The sequence below is a fragment of the Pseudorca crassidens genome, chromosome 20 (assembly GCF_039906515.1).
Source record: "Pseudorca crassidens isolate mPseCra1 chromosome 20, mPseCra1.hap1, whole genome shotgun sequence".
Classification (NCBI taxonomy): Eukaryota; Metazoa; Chordata; class Mammalia; order Artiodactyla; family Delphinidae; genus Pseudorca; species Pseudorca crassidens.
In genome coordinates this window covers 48860017-48877912 of record NC_090315.1, presented here as the reverse complement: position 1 = coordinate 48877912, position 17896 = coordinate 48860017, and the positions used below count along the sequence as shown (strand labels likewise).

The 17896-nt window shown below is 41.9% G+C and overlaps 1 protein-coding gene across 1 annotated transcript in view; it reads right to left on the bottom strand.

Moving 5' to 3' along the window:
• The window catches only part of HYDIN (HYDIN axonemal central pair apparatus protein), a 433808-nt gene that overhangs the window by 160556 nt on the left and 255356 nt on the right, over positions 1-17896 (bottom strand). Inside the window, exon 24 of the mRNA XM_067720656.1 lies at positions 7979-8292. Coding sequence (XP_067576757.1) covers positions 7979-8292 — 314 coding nt within the window. The remainder of the gene's footprint in view (positions 1-7978; positions 8293-17896) is intronic.

The window sequence follows — 17896 nt, the reverse complement described above, 5'->3', positions numbered from 1 at the left end:
TTAACTGATGTTTCATAGTTTCCTCAGAACTTCCTCCATTATATGCCTGTTCTATCTTTCCCCATCCTTTTATATTACTGTATCCTTATTTTTCAGGTATCTCTTTTTAAAATAATTGTGAGTAAAATCCAGAAGCACAATCATTTTCTTAGTTTTATTTATAGTGATTTCAATTACCGATACATTTGGATTTATTTTATCATCTTATTTTGTAATTTTTGTTTATTTATTTTTGTGTTTATTTTCCATGTCACTCCTTCCCCTAATTTTTTATTTATTTTGGATTGACTATATTTTTCCCTTTCACTTTTTTTCTTCTTCTAGTAATAAAGTACTTCTACTTCTTTTCTTTACTTAAATTTATGTTTAAAGCTTACCTTTTCCCTCTTCTGGAACAACTCAAAGACCTAAAATCTTTCATTTCTCCCCTTCCATACTATATAGTATTTCAGTCCTATATTAATATTTTACATTATTATTTTATGTAGTTAATGGTATTTTAATTTTACCCATAATAATACCATTTTCTTAGTTCAGAAATCCTTCTTGCATCTCAGATATATGTCTGAGATAATTTTCCTTCTTCCTTAAGTATACCCAGTAGAAGTGCCTTTAATGAGCCTGCTCCCCCTTTGATAATGACCTGCTCTTCTGTTGATAATGACCTCTCGCAGTTCTGTTAGTCTAAGGACTACCGTTTCTGTTGACTCTGGTCCATGGTAGCCCATGTCACTCTCTCTTAATCACTTACTTTAAACCCTTCCATGGCTTTTCACTACATTTTGAAAAAAATCAAACTCCTCAGCATGGCCTACAGCACTGGACCTGACCTGGCCCTGCAGAATTTTCCAGTCATATTGCTACCATTTCCCTGACTCATGGGCTTCTGATACCATGACCTTTTTACTCTTAAAATGTTTATTCACGTATTTACTGATTTAATTTTTTTAAATTAAAGACTGTTATGCGCTGAATCGGTCCCCTTTGAAATACTATGTTGAAGTTCTAACCCCCAGTACTTCTGCACTACTGCTCAGTGAATATTCTTAAGGTCTACTTCCCCTCAACCCTCAGCCATACATGACTCAGAAAAGCAGGTCACATAACACCTTGAGTTGGTAAGGGAGGCCACAGAGGTTCTGGTTAAGACTCTCATCCCTTGTCCCTTCAGGCCTCTGCTACCTTTCTTCATCTCATCTAGACTAATCCTTTAGGCGTGCTGTCTACTTCCTGCCAGCATCAGCTTATGGTGATTTGTTACAGCAGCAATAGGAAACTAATACAGGCGAGGGGGCTAGCTCCTGTTTGCACTGGGTTCATTCTTTGGGCTGTTAAACTGTCATTCTGGCTCAAGTACAAGCAGGGGGAGAGTTAGGGAAGAAAGGGGATGGGAGGGGCATAAGAACTTGACTTGGCACTTTGCCTGAGGACAGCTGTGGCCACTTCTGTTCCCTCTTTTGACCCTTTTTGCTCCCTCATCAGAACTGCTTTCCCTCTAGACCCCAGGCTCCACGCTCACTTTTGTCTCTTATCCAAACTTCTCTGGGAGGTGGAAAAAAAAAATACAACTGCAGAAGCTTGAAGGATTCTGAGAGGTGCAGGGCCTGTGGGGAAGACAGAGGGATATTTATTGAAGGGACAGAAGCTCAAGCTAGCAAGAGACACCTGCGGCCCTCAGACCCCGTGAGGCCTCTCTGTGTCCTGAAATGGCTTCTGACTGATTCCAGGAGATGTTTCCAAGCCACCTCCAGGATTCTGCTTCTCAAATAGGTCCTGTATTAGCATTACAGGGGTGCCAATCCACTCAATTTCCTCAATAAAGGAATGGCCGTAACACCTGACACTTACTGAGCACTTATTATGTGACACACAGATCCAAGAGCTCTGCAGTAGGGGCTGAGACAATCCTCACCACAACCATTATGTGGGAGATGCTGTTATAATCACCCTCATTTCAGACAAGGAAGCCGAGGCTCAGGGACCCTCAGGCATCCATCAAGGTCACATGGGGCAGGTGGCTGAGTAGAAGGCTGCCTTAGAGGCCAGGCTCTTAGCACACTGAGCAGCCCTGGAAGGCTAGGGTGCAAGGATGCCCAGTGCCTGACCCATGGGATTTGATAAAATTATTATTTTTTTTTGAAAGAAAAATAAAGAACCATGTTTTATTTTCCCCCTAAACATTTTTGTTTCCTTGATTGGGCCCTTGGGCAAAGCAGGGGCAGGTCCTTGATCATGGGTCTGGGCTTACCTGGCTACAGGGAGGAGTGGTGGGGAAGGCAGAGGGCACTCTGGGCCTGGCCCTCCTGACCACACATGGAGTGTGGCCTTTGAGGGCCTGGCTTCAGCCTTGATGATTGTGGTCTGGTACAGGAAAGGAATTTTCTAACCTTCAGAAGGAAAAGGGGCTGAGTCCATCATGTTGGTGTCTAAGGACCCTATGGTTCCAACACTTTAGGATCCTGGGGAGTGCTTCACTTAGCAGCACTTGGTGGGAAGGAATGGAGAAGAAGGGACCCTTTGAGACCTGAAAACAGCCACCAAGTTCAGATTTTTCTTTCATGTGTTATCTCAAAGACACATGCACTTTATAAATATTTAGTGCTCACAGCAAGTCTTTTCGGTTTCTGCATTATCCCCATTTTACAGGTAAGTAAGCCAGGGCACGGGGTCATGTGTTTAGGACAGAGCTGGGATTCTAACCAGCCATGTCTGATTCCACAGTCCAGGACCTCAACTACCACTGATACCATGTCTTTAAGAAGTTCCACTTTCAAAGCAAGAGAAGTTGAGGGGTGATGAAGAGACAGACAGAAGCATCCAGGCGATAAGGACCCTCCACCCCACTTCCAGCCCTTCCACCCTCCTCTTCCAATCACAATATTGGACAACTGATGCTCATCACAAAAAAATCAGTGTGAGAACAACACACGTTCCTTTGCTGTCAGGCTGGGCTCCCTTAGTCTCTTGAATTTGGTTTATTTATAATCTGATTCGGAAGCAAAAAGGCAAAGCTGTCCTTGGGGATCATGCGGCCCACATGCTCCAAGTTCTAACACTGCCTCAGCTTGCAGCTCTGAGTCTGGGCATAGACGCCAGCTGAGCCAGCATCTGCTTGGTTCTCTCTCTGGTCTCTTAAAAGCAAAGCCTGGTTTCAGTGTCGGCTTCCCTGTGCTCCCCTTTCACAGAGATGCCACAAAGCATCGTGCTCTTATCCGGCTAAGCAGTTAGGCCGAAGAAAGGGCATGTTTCTGCAGTGCTGTTGTGCCGGCAGCCATGCCCAGGCCTGATATGTCCTCCCAGCTTCCTCATTACTTGCGTACTGTGAGCGCGTGGACTGTTATCTATCAAACTCAGTCTAGAACTCTGTCATGCACGTGGACTCGCATGGATGAGTGGGTTTCTAAGGCAATGACTGGCTTAGGGAGTGCTTACCTAACACCTTTGCCCACTTTACTTCTCTCTTTGTTCTTATGTGTGACATGAGGGCCAACTTGGAACCAAAAATATGCTCAAACAAGAGAGATGCTTTGAATGTCTGAGTCAGAATTCCCTACAAAATCACACACACACACACACACAAACACGCACACTCATTCCCAAATGCACAGACATGCACGTACACATGCACGTGCACACACACGCTCCCACATGTGCACGCACACACACACGTGTGATGTATACGTGTTGTGACAGGCAGGAATGTTGAGAGTCTAGGCCTCCTCATATCCTGCCTAATAAAAGAAGAAGAAAACTTCTTTTATGCTTTTGTTTCTTTTACTGGTTGTGAGGCTTAGAAGAATTCTGATTGGAAAAGAAAGGTTTGTGTTGGTATATCTGATAAAAGTGACCTTTAGCCAATGAGTGGTTCATGTTTTTCTGACGGGCTGCACAGACAGAGCATGTCTAGACAGCAAGTGGCATTGTTTTTTCTCTTCAAGGTGATATTTATGCCTTGAACCTTTCCATTTGGCAGGTGCCAGGAAGCCAACAGAAAAGAATGTTAAACCAGTTATGAAATGACTCTCCTCTCATTACAAACACCAGGGGCAGGGAGAGCAGTTGATTAACTAGAAAATACCTTTTGAGGACTGTGCTATGGACTGTGCTGGGCTCTGGGATCCAGAGGCAACAGAACAGATGTGCTCCCTAGTCTCATGGGGATTAAGCACCAGCTAGGAAGTTGACCATTAGCCATAGCTGCAAATGTGATGAGTCACCAAGGAGATAGGCTACTGGTGCCTGTAACAGGGGACCTTGGGTAGGGCAGGGTCTCGGAGAAGGCTTCCCGGGGAAGGAGGTTTAAGCTGAAGACTTAGTGAGGCAGCAGGGCTAACTAGGTGAGGAGAGGCGAGAGCGTCCAGTAGAGAGAGGGCAGTTAGACAGCAAACCACCACTGGGCAGGGAAAGAGGCCGGCATGGTGGGTAAACAGAAAGAAGTCAGTGTGGTAAGGGGAGAGCAAAGTGAGAAGAAGTTGGAGAGGAATTCAGGGGCAGCATAGGGGCAGCTGAGCCTTGAAGAACACAGTGAATATTTTGTACTTTATCCCAAGAAGCATGGGCGTCCTTCAAAGCTGAAAAGCAGGGCAGTGACATGCTCATCGCTTGTCTGCTGAGGGGGTGATGGACTGTGGCACAGGAGTGGAGGCAGAGAGCCCAGTCAGGGGCTGTCACAACTGTCCAGGCAGGAGCAATCGGGGCTTCAACTAGGGTAACCACCGTGGAGATGGGAATGAAAGGTTTTTAGGTGTAATAGGTAGAACTTGGTGATGGATTTGATGCATGGGGTAAGGGAGAGGAGGGAATCTGGATGCCTCCCAGGACAGTGATGTCATTTACTGGGACAAGGGCCCTGTAGGAGAGGCAGGGAGGGGGCAGGGGAGAGCCTGAGACTGGAGTGGGGTATGCTGGACACGAGCCACCTGCGAGACATCCAGGAGGAGACGTCAAGAGGGTGATGCACTTGGAACTCCGAGGGGTCTCAGTGGAGAAACGCATTCAGAAGCCTCTGCAACCAGGGCTAAGTGAAGCTGTCGGTAAATGCAACTCCAGGAAGAGCAGACGGCCTAGGAGGGAGCCCTGCGTCCTACAACTGCAGCAGAGTTGCTGCTGGCCGAGCGCTGAGAAGTAGTCAGTCGAGGGGACAAGAGGAAAAGCAGGAGAGTATGGTGCTATTCAAGCCATGAAAGGAATGTGTTTCAGGAAGGAGGGGTTGGACAACTGTGCTGAATGCTGCTAAGGGTTATCTTTCTGAAAAAACCTGACTCTGTCACTCTCCTGATTACAAATCTCACCACTGCCTCCAAGAAAGAGTCTAAGTGCCTTATCATGGAATACCAGGCCTCTCACACACTGCTGCCAACCTACCTGCCCAGACTCGCCTCCCCAGACTGCCCCCCACTGATGAAGTCTGCACTGTGGCTGCACTGACGGGTCCCCTGTGGACACTGATAGGGGCGTGCCACCTGCCTCTCCCGCATTCCTTCTCCTGTATTGCAGTTTTTTGCCTGGAGATCTGCCCCACTCCCACCCCTTCAGTCCATGTGGTTCTGAGGTCATCACTGCAGCGCTTGGCATGGGGCACACGGCCAGGCCAATGCTAATCAAGAGCTTCGCCCTCCCCTGATGGTGACCGGTGAGGGGAGGGGACAGGAAAGGTGATTAAGATGGTCCCATCAGAGTGCATCTCCTGGAAGTTCTGGGACCAAGGCTCATGTTCCTTTTCAGTGGCTCAGAATCTGCACAGACATGGCCCCAGGAGTGCTGGCAGCACTTGGTGACCATGGGAGAAAAGCTGATCTGAGAACGCGGCTAACTCATGACGGAGAGCAGAGCTGAGACAGGGACCCTGGCTCCAGCAACACTGTTTGAGTCCTTGCTTTAAGCCAGGCCAGAAGCCAGAATGAACTTGAACTTCTGAGTTGTGGGAACCAGTGAATGAACTTTGCTTTTCATTTTTTTTTTTTAGAAAAAAATTTTTAAAAAATTTTATTTATTTGTTTTTTGGCTGCATTGGGTCGTCATTGCTGTGTGCAGGCTTTCTCTAGTTGTGGTGAGCGGGGGCTACTCTTCGTTACGGTGTGTGGGCTTCTCATTGCGGTGGCTTCTCTTGTTGTGGAGCACGGGCTCTAGGCACGCGGGCTCAGTAGTTGTTGGTCGTGGGCCCTAGAGTGCAGGCTCAGTAGTTGTGGCTCACGGTCTTAGTTGCTCTGCGGCATGTGGGATCTTCCCGGACCAGGGCTCAAACCTGTGTCCCCTGCATTGGCAGGCAGATTCTTAACCACTGCACCACCAGGGAAGTCCCTGCTTTTCATTTTTACTTAGGGTCAGGTTTCTTGTCACTTGCAACAGAATCCATGAATCCGAACTTATATACATGCTATTCCTGTTACTGAGAATGTTTCCCTGCTTCTCCATCTGGAGCATTTAACCGTGCCTCTCAGTGCAGCCTTCTCTGACTCCTGCAAGCATTCATTCCCCCGGCATCCCTCAGAGGCTGGCACTATCATGTGTCATGGTTTACACATCCGTTTCCCCAATAGCCTCAGTCCAGTGATCATGTCTTACTCACTTCTGTATCCCTGATACCTCACCCATTATCTGGTGCATAAGAGCCACTTATCAAATGGTTTCTGAGTGACTCTCTGAATGCATGAATGAATGAACAAATGAAATATAAGCAGAGGCTCAGTATCAAGATATTAGAAGATAAAGAAGAAAGGAAACATATGGTTAAATGAGTGCTTAAGCCAATGAAAAATTAAGTGTATCATCTCCAGTACTGGCCAAGAACATTTTCAAAATGTCATCATTTTAATTATGGAAATGGCCTCTCGAAAATAAAAAAAAAAAATAAAGCATGTCCCTTGCTCCCAGATAGAAAAATCTCATTTAGCTGTGTTCCATCAGAATAGCTTCACACAATCTGGTGTTCGAAACTCATTAGGTCAGGTTGGCTGATTTTTCCATAATTATTTTAAATGTTCACCATCTACAGAATTTCATCCCACACCTCAACAGTCATTGGCACCTAATGAGCAGGCTCCATCACTCAGGCCCAGAACTGGCTTCGGTGCTACACCGGGTCATCATCAGATGTTTATGGAAGACATCCAGAGCAAGCCATAGTTACCATGGAAACAGGCACAGGAAAGAAAGGATGGCTATCATACACAAGATGAGGATAGTGTACAGGAAGCATCGACCAGCCTAGAAATAACATGAGACTTTCCTAGTTAAGAATGGCCATTCAAAATTCAGGTGTTGAAAACCGAGCTGTCCAAACATCCAATAAGGAAATATGCACAAGCCCATCCATCCTGGCCAACAACATGGCTTTTGACCCACATGAAACTTATTGAGGCTTGACTGAAATAGGCTGTTCCTAGTTCTTTAAGGGAGTGTTTTCCAAATTAAGTTGGCTTTAGCTTCTAATTGAACAGGAAAGACTCTTCTAAACCCAAATATTGTAAAGACAGCTTTTCCCTTCCGGCGCTCACCACCTCCCACTATTTTGTACATAAGTATATATCTATATACATACGTACATATATGGGCCATAATGGAACCCACTGAAATATGCAGAAGGTAGAGCTCAGGGCAGCACACATCTCATGTATCACCCTGCTCAATTCGTACTTTGGGTTTCAAATGCTTATTAAGGAAACTCTATGAAGACTATTTTTAGTGATAAATTTCTAATGATCCAACCACTAGATTCAAAATTAGAGCAGGCTTAGGGATATCACTTTGTGAATTTGGTGGCAATTGGGGCTTTCAAAGATGTTTTATCTGCTTTTCCTGTTTGGAAACCTAGGATGGACCATGGCTCTTTGTTCCTTCTGTCAATGATTAGTTGTTGGAAGTGAAAGTATTCATGAGAGACCAGTACTCAGAATACAGGAAACAAAGTGCAAAGCCCGAAGGAGAAAAAAATGAAGAGCAGGGGAGAGCTCTGCAGGATTGCCACGCAAGTTGGTACCTTATCTGATTTTCCTCATCATCCACCAGGAAGAACCAGCGAAACTTCACAACCAGGGGGCTGCAGTTGGTGACTGTGATGTAGCGGATCACCTCAGTATCGTTCAGGATACAGCCAAAATCCAGCTCCATGGTCTCAAAGGTGAGGTTGGGGTAATTCACTTCTCCACGCAGGTGCAGGCTGTCCACTTGGGGATGCTCCACATACTTGATTTCTAGAACTTCTTCTGCCACCCAGGTATTCAAATCGTTTTTATAGAAAGGGTTGAATTTGACTAGCAGGTCTTTTTCTTCACCCATCTCCAGTTTAATAGGCTACAAACAAGATAATGGGGAATTACCAACCTCCATACTGTGCATTTCCAACCTGATACATGAAATAGGACAACCAAAGTTATATACATATATATATATATATGCACACACATATACATACAGACACACAGATTAGTAGGAAATACGTATATATACACTTTATCCATAACTATGTAACCACACTTTACATAGTTAAACAGCTAGTATATCGCTATCGATATCTATATCTACCCATATCTATCTATCTCTATGCACTTACACACACATATATTTTTTAATAGTTGAAAATGAAAGCAAGAAAAATTTGAAGAAAAATGATTTGAAAAAAGAGTTGTTGATAAGCGTTGTGAGGTTGTAAGGATTGAGGAGTTGTAAAAGGAAAATCTGCAATGAATAATTATTATGAAATATTCTTAACTGAAAATAAATTAGATTGTAAAACGTTCTTCCTAGATAAGTGGGAAAAGTTCTTTGCTTAAGAAAATTTTAAAAAGGCTTTCTAAAGGACCCCATGGTGGAGGGGCTCTGTAGAGGGTGACCCAGAAAGGGATGGATTAGGTAATTTAATTTCTTTTCTAACGTCTCCAATTCTAACTCTTCAGCATAGTGGTATCCACTTTCCACTGCTTTCTATTCAACTTAAAATGACACTCCAGAGCCGTACAGAGTTTGTTCGGTAGATTGTGTTTGTTCTTTTCTCTCTTTGATTCAAATCCCCATGTGCTCCTTGATGCCAAGGCCACAGAAAGTGGCCTTCCCATAGAAAGCCTGGCTCTGAGTTGGCTTTTTTAGGAATCGCTTAATCCCCACATTTAATAGGCATGAAAGCCACCTCCTGGTTTTGCAGAAAGTGCCCTGAGGCAGTAAGGAAGAATGCGCACAGTAACAAATCTGTTTACAGAGCACTTTCCTCTCCACTGAGTTTGAAGGTTCAGGTATTTAACTGTGCACTTCAGTGACACGATCAGATGGTTTCAGCTGATAAAGCGAATCACCGGATTCAAGAGTCAGAGGGTAATGACTCCTCGGTTGGCTAATCCCCTCTGAAAGGCTCGCTGGCCACTTGGCCCAGGTAGCTTGCCACAATTTAGAAGTCATTCTTGTAGACCATGGTATCTGCAGCAGCACTAGGCATCGCAATGCTTGGTGTTTAAATATCTTGGAGATTGACTTAAACACTTCTTCCCCCAGAGGAATGACTTTGCTGTTTTGTGGAAATGATACATGTCCACAACATTTTATATTATATACAAAAGCACAAAGAAGAAGTTAGAAATTCATTCAAAACTTCACAAGATATTATTTCTCAGAGTTCACATTTGGTAAAACATTAGTCCAAGCATGACAGATAGATAAATAAAATTTTACAAAAATGGAATTAGACTAATTTATTTTAAAAAATCATGTTTGAAATAAAAAAAAAAACTGAAGAAAATTTCTTATACAAGAGATATTAATTGTAAGATCGTGGACTCTGAAGCCAGACTGCTTGGGTTCAAATCCTCCCTCTGCCAGTTACTAGCTCTGTGAACTTGGGCAAACTTGCTTGGCCTTCCTAGCCCCCAGTTTCTCCATCTGTAAAACAGGGGCAATAATAGTACCTAACTTTTTTTAAGAGGATGAAATGAGTTAATATATTTGTGATGCGTTCAGAGCAGTGCCTAGCACATAGTGTATGGTATATAAATGCGAATTATTACTACAATCCCTTTATGATCAAGAGAATTGATCAAAAAGTGTGGAGAAGTCCAAGGTTAGTCTAAAATCCTCCCTTGGTGGGTCTCTTCTTTACTGCTTAGAAGGCATAGAATTCTTTGGACATCAGTAAGGCTGGTAACTTCACTAAGGTATGTCTCCCTGTTGAATATTCTATATCATTTTGTCCTAGGACAAGGTGTGGCCTTATTTTTTTAAAAAATATTTCATTTTTATTTTTGAATAGATAGGACAATGAAAAGCATGTTACCCTTGTGCCCATCTCCCCTCCCCTCAAGCCAACTGTTCCCCTCCCCTGAGGTAACCAAGGCTACACAAGTATCTTACCTGTCCTTGTATGAATATAAAGATAATGCGTGACTATAAACCCACGTTCATATATGTGTTATTGTTTACACACAGGCACTCCTGTTCTGTACTTTTTCCACTGGAGGATAATTAATCAGTGCATATGGAGTTGCCTCATTCTTTTTAACAACTGCATTTTACTCCATCATTGAATTCTGCCATCATTTATTTAATCAATCTCCTATTGATAGATATTAGCTCCCAGTCTTTTGTTCTTATAATCAATGTTGCAATGAATATCCTTGTATATTGTGTCTGTGTCTATAGGATAAATTCCTAGGAGTCGAATGACTAGGTCAAAGGGTAGGGGCATTTAAAATGTTGATGGCATCAGGAAACTTGCAAAAGCCTCTTAGATACCCTCATCCACCAGAGGGCAGACAGCAGAAGCAAGAAGAACTACAATCCTGCAGCCTGTGGAAGGAAAACCACATTCACAAAAAGACAGACAAGATGAAAAGGCAGAGGGCTATGTACCAGATGAAGGAACAAGATAAAACCCCAGAAAAACAACTAAATGAAGTGGAGATGGTTAACCTTCCAGAAAAAGAATTCAGAATAACGATAGGGAAGATGATCCAGGACCTCGGAAAGAGAATGGAGGCAAAGATCAAGAAGATGAAAGAAATGTTTAACAAAGACCTAGAAGAATTAAAGAAAAAAAAGAGATGAACAATACAATAACTGAAATGAAAAATACACTAGAAGGAATCAATAGCAGAATAACTGAGGCGGAAGAACGGATAAGTGACCTGGAAGACACAATGGTGGAATTCACTGCTGCAGAACAGAATAAAGAAAAAAGAATGAAAAGAAATGAAGACAGACTAAGAGACCTCTGGGACAACGTTAAACGCAACAACATTCGCATTATAGGGGTCCCAGAAGGACAAGAGAGAGAGAAAGGACCAGAGAAAATATGTGAAGAGATTATAGTCGAAAACTTCCCTAACATGGGAAAGGAAATAGCCACCTAAGTCCAGGAATCGCAGCGAGTCCCATACAGGATAAACCCAAGGAGAAACACGCTGAGACACATAGTAATCAAACTGGCAAAAATTAAAGACAAAGAAAAATTATTGAAAGCAGCAAGGGAAAATGACAAATAACATACAAGGGAACTCCCGTAAGGTTAACAGCTGATTTCTCAGCAGAAACTCTACAAACCAGAAGAGAGTGGCATGATATACTTAAAGTGATGAAAGGGAAGAACCTACAACCAAGATTACTCTTCCTCGTAAGGATCTCATTCAGAATCAATGGAGAAATGAAAAGCTTTACAGACAAGCAAAAGTTAAGAGAATTCAGCACCACCAAAACAGCTCTACAACAAATGCTAAAGGAACTTTTCTAAGTGGGAAACACAAGAGAAAAAAAGACCTACAAAAACAAACCCAAAACAATTGAGAAAATGGTCACAGGAACATACACATCGATAATTACCTTAAACGTGAATGGATTAAATGCTCCAACAAAAAGACATAGGCTCCCTGAATGGATACAAAAACAAGACCCATATATGTGCTGTCTACAAGAGACCAACTTCAGACCTAGGGACACATACAGACTGAAAGTGAGGCGATGGAAAAGGATATTGCATGCAAATGGAAATCAAAAGAAACCTGGAGTAGCAATACTCATATCAGATAAAATAGACTTTAAAATAAAGAATGTTACAAGGAAGGACAGTACATAATGATCAAGGGATCAATCCAAGAAGAAGATATAACAATTATAAATATATATGCACTCAACATAGGAGCACCTCAATACATAAGGCAACTGCTAACAGCTATAAAAGAGGAAATCGACGGTAACACAATAATAGTGGGGGACTTTAACACCTCACTTACACCAATGGACAGATCACCCAATATGAAAATAAATAAGGAAACAGAAGCTTTAAATGACACAATAGACCAGATAGATTTAATTGATATTTATAGGACATTCAATCCAAAAACAGCAGATTACACTTTCTTCTCAAGTGTGCACGGAACATTCTCCAGGATAGATCACATCTTGGGTCACAAATCAAGCCTCAGTAAATTTAGGAAAATTGAAATCATATCAAGCATCTTTTCTGACAACAATGGTATGAGATTAGAAATCAATTACAGGGAAAAAACCCGTAAAAAACACAAACACATGGAAGCTAAACAATACGCTACTAAATAACCAAGAGATCCCTGAAGAAATCAAAGAGGAAATTAAAAAATATAGAGAGATAAATGACAATGAAAACACGACAATCCAAAACCTATGGGATGCAGCAAAAGCAGTTCTAAGAGGGAAGTTTATAGTTATACAAGCTTACCTCAAGAAACAAGAAAAATCTCAAATAAACAACCTAACCTTACACCTAAAGGAACTAGAGCAAGAAGAAGAAACAAAACCCAAAGTTAGCAGAAGGAAAGAAATCATAAAAATCAGAGCAGAAATAAATGAAATAGAAATGAAGAAAACAATAGCAAAGATCAATAAAACTAAAAGCTGGTTCTTTGAGAAGATAAACAAAATTGATAAACCATTAGCCAGACTCATCAAGAAAAAGAGGGAGAGGACTCAAATCAATAAAATTAGAAATGAAAAAGAAGTTACAACACACACTGCAGAAATACAAAGCATCCTCGGAGACTACTACAAACAACTCTACACCAATAAAATGGACAATCTGGAAGAAATGGACAAATTCTTAGAAAGGTATAACCTTCCAAGACTGAACCAGGAAGAAATAGAAAATATGAACAGACCAATCACAAGAAATGAAATTGAAACTGCGATTTAAAATCTTCCAACAAACAAAAGTCCAGGACCAGATGGCTTCACAGGTGAATTCTATCAAACATTTACAGAAGAGCTAACACCCATCCTTCTCAAACTCTTCCAAAAATTGCAGAGGAAGGAACACTCCCAAACTCATTCTATGAGGCCACCATCACCCTGATACCAAAACCACACAAAGACACTACAAAAAAAGAAAATTACAGACCAATATCACTGATGAATATAGATGTAAAAATCCTCAACAAAATACTAGCAAACAGAATCCAACAACACATTAAAAGGATCATACACCATGATCAAGTGGGATTTATCCCAGGGATGCGAGGATTCTTCAATATACGCAAATCAATCAACGTGATACACCATATTAACAAATTGAAGAATAAAAACCATATGATCATCTCAATAGATGCAGAAAAAGCTTTTGACAAAATTCAACCCCCATTTATGATAAAAACTCTCCAGAAAGTGGGCATAGAGGGAAGCTACCTCAACATAATAAAGGCCAAATCCGAGCAACCCACAGCAAACATCATCCTCAAACGTGAAAAACTGAGAGCATTTCCTCTAAGATGAGGAAGAAGACAAGGTTGTCCACTCTCGCCACTATTATTCAACATAGTTTTGGAAGTCCTAGCCACGGCAATCAGAGGAGAAAAAGAAATAAAAGGAATACAAATTGTAAAAGAAGAAGTAAAACTGTCACTGTCTGCAGATGACATGATACTATACGTAGAGAATCCTAAAGATGCCACCAGAAAACCACCAGAGCAATCAATGAATTTGGTAAAGTTGCAGGATACAAAATTAAAGCACAGAAATCTCTTGCATTCCTATACACTAATGATGAAAAATCTGAAAGAGCAATTAAGGAAACACTCCCATTTACCACTGCAACAAAAAGAGTAAAATACCTAGGAATAAACCTACCTAAGGAGGGAAAAGACCTGTATGCAGAAAACTATAAGACACTGATGAAAGAAATTAAAGATGATACCTACAGATGGAGAGATATACTATGTTCTTGGATTGGAAGAATCAATATTGTGAAAATGACTCTATTACCCAAAGCAATCTACAGATTCAATGCAATCCCTATGAAATTAAAAATGGCATTTTTTACAGAACTAGAACAAAAAATCTTAAAATTTGTATGGAGACACAAAAGACCCCGAATAGCCAAAGCGGTCTTGAGGGATAAAAACTCAAAAGGAATCAGACTCCCTGACTTCAGACTATACTACAAAGCTACAGTAATCAAGACAATATGGTACTGGCACAAAAACAGGAATATAGATCAATGGAACAAGATAGAAAGCCCAGAGATAAACCCATGAACCTATGGTTAACTAATCTATGACAAAGGAGGCAAGGATATACAATGGAGAAAAGACAGTCTCTTCAGTAAGTGGTGCTGGGAAAACTGGACAGCTACATGTAAAAGACTGAAATTAGAACACTCCCTAACACCATACACAAAAATAAACTCAAAATGGGTTAGAGCCCTAAATGTAAGATCAGACACTATCAAACTCTTAGAGAAAAACACAGGAAGAACACTCTTTGACATTAACCACAGCAAGATCTTCTTTGATCCACCTCCTAGAGTAATGGAAATAAAAACAAAAATAAAAAAATGGGACCTCATGAAACTTAAATGCTTTTGCACAGCAAAGGAAACCATAAACAAGACGAAAAGACAACCCTCAGGATGGGAGAAAATATTTGGAAATGAATCAACGGACAAAGGATTAATCTCCATAATATATAAACAGTTTATGCAGCTCAATATTAAAAAAACAAACAACCCAATCCAAAAATGGGCTGAAGACCTAAATAGACATTTCTGCAAAGAAGACATACAGATGGTCAAGAGGCACATGAAAAGCTGCTCAGCATCACTAATTATTAGAGAAACGCAAATCAAAACTACAATGTCACCTCACACCAGTTAGAATGGGCATGATCAGAAAATCTACAAACAACAAATGCTGGAGAGGGTATGGAGAAAAGGGAACCCTCCTGCACTGTTGGTGGGAATGTAAATTGATACAGCCACTATGGAGAACAGTATGGAGGTTCCTTCAAAAACTAAAAATAGAATTACCATATGATCCAGCAATCCCATTACTAGGCATATACCCAGAGAAAACCATAATTCAAAAAGACACATCCACCCCAATGTTCATTGCAGCAGTATTTACAAGAGCCAGGTCATGGAAGCAACCTAAATGTCTATTGACAGATGAATGGATAAAGAAGATGTGGTACATATATACAATGGAATATTACTCAGCCATAAAAAGGAATGAAATTGGGTCATTTGTTGAGATGTGGATGGATCTAGAGACTGTCATACAGAGTGAAGTAAGTCAGAGAGAGAAGAACAAATATCGTATATTAACGCATATGTGGAACCTAGAAAAATGGTACAGATGATCCAGTTTGCAGGGCAGAAGTTGAGACAAAGATGTAGAGAACAAACGTATAGACACCAAGGGGGGAAAGCTGTGGGGGGCTGGGGTTGGTGGTATGATGAACTGGGCGATTGGGATTGACATGTATACACTGATGTGTATAACACTGATGACTAAAAAAAAAAAAATGTTGACGGCTACTGCCATACTATCTTCCAATGTACACTTCCTCAATACCTTAGGGGATGCCTGTTTCCACATGCCCTCCCTAACACAAAGCATTATCCAATTTTTGCTCTTTGCCAATCTTATAGGAAAAATAATGTGTTTCATAGCAATTTTAATTTGCATTTCTTCCAACATGAGTAAAGTTGGGCATATTCTCATATATTTAAAAGCTATTTTCTTTTTCTTTTTGTGAACTCTCTGTTCATTTCCTTTGCCTATTTTTCTATTGGGTTGTTGGTATTTTTCCTGTTGATTTGTAGAAGTTCTTTATTTTTAAAATTATATGTATGCTTTTTATTAAAGTTATATGTGCAAGTAATATAAAAGGTCAAAATGTACTACAAGAGTTATTACAAGAAACAGCAGTTCCTGACCCACCGTGGCATCCCGACAATCCCGAGGCCACAGTTTCTCAATTCCTGTAGCACAGCAGGTCTATGGAACAGTTTTTTTGGGCAGAGAGGGGAAAATCAGGTGACGCACACAACTCAGACACCAGGGATTATTCTGGGGTATCGACACTGACACAGGAAACATTAAATTTCCCCGAACGTCTTGATGAGTTTCTCTGGGGAAGAGCATTTATCTTTATGTCTTGGGATAAGAGTCAGCTGCCCAAGTCTTTTAAGTGGGGTCAGCAGGGACAGCAGGCTGGTGCACAGACAGAATCCCTCTGTTTTCAGCCCTCTGCTCCACTCGCTGCCTCTAAGCCCAGGCTACTTGGGCTGAATGACTCCCACTTCTTTGCAGCCTCACTGGTGAATTTTCTATGCTTCAGGTCTTTATGCCTTTTTGTCCACCCACTCCCTTCCTCATTCTATCTTCTAGAATTTGTTTAAATCTCTCATTATTTGGTTATACCCTCCTCTTCCCCTTTTATTTTATTGCTCTGGGTGTCTTTCCTGTTGAACATTTCTACTTTTATTAAGATTTCAGGAGGGACAAGAGTGGGTCTAACCTCCCACCCAGACAGAGAAAGCTGCTCATATCTGAATTTTCATTTTCTCATCCATTTGTTTTCCTCTGCTCTTGAGTTCACTCTTCATCTCCTCTTTGAACACTTGTATCTTGTCCCTGAGCTCTTTTTAAAGACAGGTCGTATCACCTGTAATTTCTGTGAGACTGTAGAGAACTCCCTGTTTGTACTGTGGGTTTTCTTCCTGGCATAGGTTCCCTTGCAGGAGGTTTTCAGCTGCCTCTTGCTTATGATCATCTCCTCCTTTTATTTCTCTGTTCAAAGATCTTAGCTATTTTTTTCCCCCAAATCATGTTTGAATGAGACCCACTAAAGAATCAGTGAGGAAGGAAGGGCAGGGGAGGGTGGCAGTGCAGTACTGTCTGCAACACGCTCTCACCCAGTGGCTCTATCCCCCATCTTCCACAAAGATCCGTCTCCCCAAGTGTGGCTCATAGCAGATGTCCTTAAGTCCCAGGCTCCCTCTTCTGAGATCCTGCGATTGCTGCCTGCCCTCACTTCCTCCTCTATATCACTTCTCCATTAGCTATCTCCCTGGACCGGGAGGCCGAACACCATGGGGTGTGGGGCTGGTCTCTCCTTCAATCCTCCTTCCCTACGGCTCTGCAGTGCCACCTGCCCCAGGGCCCAGCCATCCCCACTGGTGTGCTCATGCCCAGCCAAGGATCACAGGGATGATCTTGTGGGAATCTTCAGAGAACACTGCATCCTGCCCCAGACTGGTGGCCAGGGGAGCTCACCGCCTCCTGCTTCAGCCTGGTTCACATTTCTCACTATCTGGAGATGGGCTGGCTGGTTTAGGGTTGGGGCTTTGAGTTTTGGTCAAATTTGAGTTCTAGTCAGACTTGAGGGGGATTAAAAGATCTTTCCTCTCATTAGTGGGAAGTCACTGTTTTCTAAAGTTGGGCTTCGTTATAATGGGCAGGAAGGAAAGGGTCATAATAATGAGCAAGAAGCTCTCACATTGTAAATAATGGTTTTCCTACCAATTGATATCAGAATTTATTGATATTATGACTCATTTTAGATTTTTCCTGTTTCCTGGATTCTTTATATTTTTCTCGACTGAAATTAGGCAGTGTACCAGTACTATTCTCTTCTTTTATCACACACACAGCACCCCCCTAGGAGT